The 6,053-nt window shown below is 31.8% G+C and overlaps 1 protein-coding gene across 1 annotated transcript in view; it reads right to left on the bottom strand.

The window, feature by feature from the left end:
- Window positions 1–517: 517 nt before the first annotated feature.
- Window positions 518–6,053, bottom strand: part of LOC131673221 (nitric oxide synthase-like) — a 1,857,253-nt gene continuing 1,851,717 nt past the window's right edge. The window contains exons 13-15 of the mRNA XM_058951052.1: window positions 4,166–4,233; window positions 2,182–2,204; window positions 518–744 (exon numbers count right to left, since the gene is read on the bottom strand). Coding sequence (XP_058807035.1) covers window positions 518–744; window positions 2,182–2,204; window positions 4,166–4,233 — 318 coding nt within the window. The remainder of the gene's footprint in view (window positions 745–2,181; window positions 2,205–4,165; window positions 4,234–6,053) is intronic.

Below are 6,053 nucleotides of genomic sequence, written 5' to 3'. Positions count from 1 at the left end.
CGTTTCTACACACAAGTGCTTTAATGCAGTCGTGGTAGTTTTTAAGAGGAAATTTAGTACTGTTTGTTAAATTCTCTAGATCTAAAGCAGCGAGCATGAGTTTAACATTTTCATGATGTACACATACGCATACGTTATGTGTACCACTACTTCCATCTAAAACACAATGCAATGGTATTAATTGAGTAAATTTAGTAATTCCTATCTTGACATTTTCATTTTCCTTTTGAAATAAAGCAAAAAGTTCATTGAGATTACCTAACAGTAATCTTTTCGTAACATGTTCTCTTTTGCCATTCTCTTGTTTGACAGATATATAATCTTTTATACCCGGCATAATCCGACTAACATTGTCTTTCTCATAAAACTATTTAACTAAATTCACTGTTTCAGCTGTAAGTGCTTTACTGCTTTTCTTCTCAGGTAATGAAAAAATTCTTTTCTTATCAACTAACTCTTTCGCACTTCGAGCTTCCCACTCACTACAACCAAGCTCTCTTATCAAATCCGCGCGTCCCTAAAATTCAGGAGCAAGAGTAAGTAATTGTATTCGGTCCTGTTTAATTGTTGACTCTGAAAATTTTTTCTTTATTTGTTCAAGAACTGCCACACCTGCTAAGTGATATTCATTATCACAGTCTACTTTAGCTATTTTAGCATTAGATGGAGATAAATCCGGTTGCGGTCTGCCGTCGACAGTTGGCACAGATTTTTGCTTGCTCTGATACTTGGGGATATTTACATCTTAAAGCGTTTGGGAAATCAAATAAATCTTTGCTTGAGGAATGATTGATTTTATTCAAAGGATTTATGCATTTTAATTTCTACGCTGAAACCATTATAGTTGCTACAATTAGCAGATGAAAAAACAAGTAAATAGGTGCAGATGATTTAAATGTCGAATAGGTATCGAATTAGTCGTCGCACTTATTTGAATTTGCCGTGGAAATTGAAATACAGATAAACAATTTTAACGAATACAGCACCTAGTGACCAAAAAAGAAATCAATAAAGAAACAGCCCGGGTGTACCGGATCGCGCGCCGTCGCGGCGTTGCGACGACTCTTTCACGTTCTATTTTGCAAATATAAAACTTGAGCACTTCCTGGAAAAGATGTTTTTCTATGTAAAAAATGCTCAGCTTTCGATTGAAACAATAAAAAAAAATATTAAAAATATACTTTTTCAGATATATCAATTTGCTATAAACAATTATAAATTTAACGGTGTAAATGAAAAAATATGGAAAAACTAACCGCACCATTGAAAAGCTGAGGAAAAAATACATAGAAAATGCTTATAAACTATTTTTCAAAGATAAGTTTACGTAGTGGAAATACGAGTTGCCGTATTTGAGCGCCCGCGCGCCGCGCTGGGAGACTTGACGTGAAATGCCTCATATGCACTCACGGCAGCAAAATCCTTCAGCGGCCAAATAAATATTGCTAAATTGCAAAATTTTATGATGTGAGTTTGATAGCCAACTGAAGGAAGCTGCCTTAAAAAGCTCAACTCTACGGAGATGAAAAAATTCGGATAAAACTAATAGATTATCGGAGTACTTGGCAATTAGATGTTATACGTACCGAGATAGAGAGAGAGAGAGAGAGACGACCTGACCTGACAGAGACTGTGGCTGAAGCTGGTGTCGATATGGCTCAGTAAGTTAACGGCAGACAGAAGGCAGTGGCAATAGTAGACCCTTGGTGGTGATGGTTAGGCTTCGCTCTTCTGTTTGTTAGTGCTCGACGCTGTCGTTGCCTTTCGCTGCTTTTGTAGTGGCGATGTATAGTACGGTGGTGACGGCACTCACTCTTGTGTGCGCCTTCTCGGCCCTCACGAATGATGTGCGTGTTCTCTCTCCCCCCACCGTGCGCTTGTTGGTTCGAGTAACGCTGGCTGCTTCGCTCTAGCGAGCAGATCACCGCGGGCCGCTCGTGCTTGTTAGTTCGTTTGATAGGACGTATCGACTTTCTTATTTCTCTCTTGCCGCTCGCAATTGGCTCCTGATCGGTAATGGTTCTTGACTTCCATTACGCTTGCCATTGCCACAGTAAAGAAGTAAGTCGTGGGAGGGAGAGAGAGGGGGGGTGAGAGAGAGCAAGCCAGATAGAGCCGGGCAAGGCCCCGTCACAATTGAAAAATTCACTTTTATACTATTTTAATATTCAAAGTACTAACTTTCATTGATGAGGGTGATTATACTATTGAAAAATATTTATATTTTTTTAAATTTATTTTCTAAAAATGCAGAAAAACATTCGGTTGTAATTGCACTATTTTTGAATTTTTACTGCAGAAAATAATGTCGATTTTTTACTTTTTCGTATATACAGAATATGTGTTGTAACTACCAAAAGCCAAACACACCAGAATTTGTTTTATTTTTCATAAAGATTATTCCCCACTTCGTTTTTCAAAAACATTTTGACTAGAAGAAAAGTTATTTAAAAAATACTCTTTTTAGGGCTAAAACTTGAGGGTGAATTTCACTCCTTAAATGTGTTTTTCCACCGATAAAAAAAAACACGAATCACTTTAATCACTTTAGGCACTTTAATGTCCTACAACATGTACAAGAATTTTCAAAATCGGTGAGTTTGGGTTTGGGTTGAGGTACCGTCCTTGTGAATAACAAATCTTCGAAGGTTTCAGTAGAGCTGTGTGTAAGAATATGTCATTGTATACTAGTAAATAATTTAATTATTACTAATTTTATTATTTACGATTGCATATTTTATTTGTCTAATTCTTGTTTCCTTTTCGGAATTTAATCTTCGATTGTATGTTAGATTTCGGGCAAAATTTTTATATCGTATAATATTATTAACTTATATTAAAATCAATAAAATGCTATTTGATTAAATATAAATGGTGAATTAATTTTGAAACAATCTTTAGAAATCATAGAAAACGGTTACATTACATACGATTAGCTATGGCTGCCATGCACTCTATTTTAAAATGAAAACTGTTCGATTAAATACTATTGGAAAATTATTCTTGAAATAATTATTAGAATCCATAGAATTACGATTACATTAAATACGATTTGTTATGGTTCTTATTCACTACACATTAAAATAAATAAAAAACTGTTCAGTTAAATGCTATTGAGAAATTTTCCTTTAAAAATCTTTTAAAATCTATAAAATATGATTTAATAAAATTCTATTAAATTAATGAATTAATTTTTATAACAAGTATTGTTTAAAATTATTTGATATGATTCAAATTAACCCATTAGCACCTGAACGGACATTTTTCGTTGTCCAATTTTTACGTAATATTATGTCAATAGTTGAATTGAAAAAAATTCCGAAACCATTGTCTCTGATATTTTTGATTGAAAATGGTTACAGGTCCAGAAAATGATTTTTAGAATTGAAAAATTGAAAAAGAAAACAAAAAAACGTGATTATTTGATGAAAAAAGAAATTTTAGTCATATTTTGTTTTTCTTTTTTCAAAACTGGTAAAAAAGGTTTCATAACATCTAGAATAAACATTTTTAGCATGATATTATTTTTAAATATTTTTGTTTAAAGCAAATGACGTCGAAAATGGGAAATTTTTTTCTTTAAATTCATCAATGTTTTTTGTAAAGGTATGACTATTGTTAAAAACTTCATAAAAATAAAAACGTTTTCAAATCGATCAAAGAATATTCTTAAATTTTTTTACAATATAAAAATGTATTTCTTATTCTTATATATTTTTTATAAAATTCATATTTTATAAAAGTCTTCAAAAATATCTCAAAAGATTTAAGCATATTCTTTGACTGATTCTGAAAAATTTTCGTTCTTAAAAAGTATATATCAAAGTCAATAGTTTTCGAGAAAAATTTATAGAAGCATGAAAAAAATGCATAGAAAGAGAGTCTCCCTCGTATACTTTCTTCAAACTTCTGTCACTATCCTTCTTGACCAGTGAGCCGGGATAATATAACTACTAACAAGGTAAAGATAAGAGATTATATCAAAGATATTATAAGAGAGATTTAAAATGAGTTGTTTTCTTCTCACCAATCGATCCCCTCGAAATGAGACGGTTGATTAATATTGCAATAATTCTTGTCTAATACTCCATTATAATACATAGTTCAGAAAATTTTTTGGTAGAGCTCAAACTGTATTATGTTAATATATATGAAATGTACTTACTTGATTTTATTGTCTCCATCTGTCAAAACATCATTCATTTTGATAGCATAAAGATTCTGAGCAAAAACCTATAAAAAAGATATCATGTTCATTTGAAATGAAAAAGTATAGACAGTGTAGAAAACAATAATAAATAATGAATTATTATTTATAATTGTAAAGAATAATTTCTTAATACTAGCAAAACGTATTATCATTTATGATTATCATGTTATAGAGAAAGAGCATTTGAAAAGAAAGGGGAGAAGCATTGAATCGCCATCGGAAAGCAGGGAGGTGCGTGGAGGAGCGAAATGATCAATCAGCAACCTTATCGCTATACGAGTATATATGGTTATAATCACTAAAAAAACCACAGCTCAAAAAAAACTGTGAGAAGAGTAAGCATTTCTATAGGAACTCCGTATCGACACACAACTTCACAAACAAATATTTCTACAATAATTTTTGTTCGTACATTACAAAGAAGATAGGCTTCTACCCATTTTGTAAAACAATCAATTATAACTCTCTGATACGTATATCCTAAAGTAGAAATTAGAAAAGGGTCTAAAATATCCATTTGAAGTCTTTCAAATGGTGATCCTACATTAGAAATTTTCATCTGATTGTGGCCTTTATCAGATGAACCTTTTCTGGCAATACAAATGGAGCAAGATTTACACCAATTTTCAACATCATTTTTGCAGAAATCTCAATAAATTCTCCTACGAATTTGATCTAAGGTTTTATTTATATTGAAATGACCATCTGAAGGAGAATCATGAACTTATTCTGAAACAAAATAAAAAAAATCTTTGGGTAGAATGAATTGAAGAACTCGGCGTTAGGCTGCGGTAGCGCTCCAGCGGACTCACGGTCGAAAGCGACCGGACACCGAGGCATCTTCTTTTGATTAGGGCTACGCTTTCCGATATGTCGGGCCCTTGAATTTTATGATTGATTTCGATAGCAAAAATGCTCAGGAATACGTAGGAGCAAGAATTTTTCAAAAAAAAAATATACTTTTTGAGATATTAGCAATTGTTTAAACAAAAAGTTAATAACTTTCGAAAAAAATTTTTTATTGTTTATTGTTGTAATTATTTCGAAAGTTCAAGGTATTATAAGTAATTTGGGAAATATCCGATTCGGTATCTTTATTAGTTTTTTAGATTAAAGCTAAAGTACCTTTCGACCGTGAGTCCGCTGGAGCGCTACCGCAGCCTTACGCCGAGGCGTCTTCTTTTGATTAGGGCTACGCTTTCCGATATGTCGGGCCCTTGAATTTTATGATTGATTTCGATAGCAAAAATCCTCAGGAATACGTAGGAGCAAGAATTTTTCAAAAAAAAAATATACTTTTTGAGATATTAGCAATTGTTTAAACAAAAAGTTAATAACTTTCGAAAAAAAATTTTTATTGTTTATTGTTGTAATTATTTCGAAATTTTAAGGCATTATAAGTATTTTGAAAAAAATCCGACTTCGATATCTTTATTAGTTTTTAAAATATAGCCGTTTGAAAATTTTTTATCATTTTTCTTAAATTGTTAATAACTTTTGATATAATTAATGTATCGTCTCCAAAATTTGGGAAAAATCTCAGTTTTATGTGTACAACAATTGTGCCAAATGAAAAAAAAATCCGTAACCTAAGGGTTACAAGTCAATCGAAATAGCCAAGAATTACCCATATATATATATATATATTGTTATTTCAGTAGTTATTTCAGTAGATTGATGAATATTTTTTTGACCAGTTATTCGATCTAATTGCTCAAATAACTGGTTAAAAACACCTCATGAAAATGCCACCGCTCCTTGCTATAACCGATTTCGCCAAAATAATAAAATTTTTAATTTTATTTTCTCGGTTGATGTTGAAAATAACCATTTTTATTACTAG

The sequence above is a fragment of the Phymastichus coffea genome, unplaced genomic scaffold (genome assembly GCF_024137745.1).
Source record: "Phymastichus coffea isolate CEN01 unplaced genomic scaffold, Cenicafe_Pcof_1.1 PCOF00013, whole genome shotgun sequence".
NCBI classification, from domain to species: Eukaryota; Metazoa; Arthropoda; class Insecta; order Hymenoptera; family Eulophidae; genus Phymastichus; species Phymastichus coffea.
This window is presented reverse-complemented; position numbering and strand designations above follow the sequence as displayed.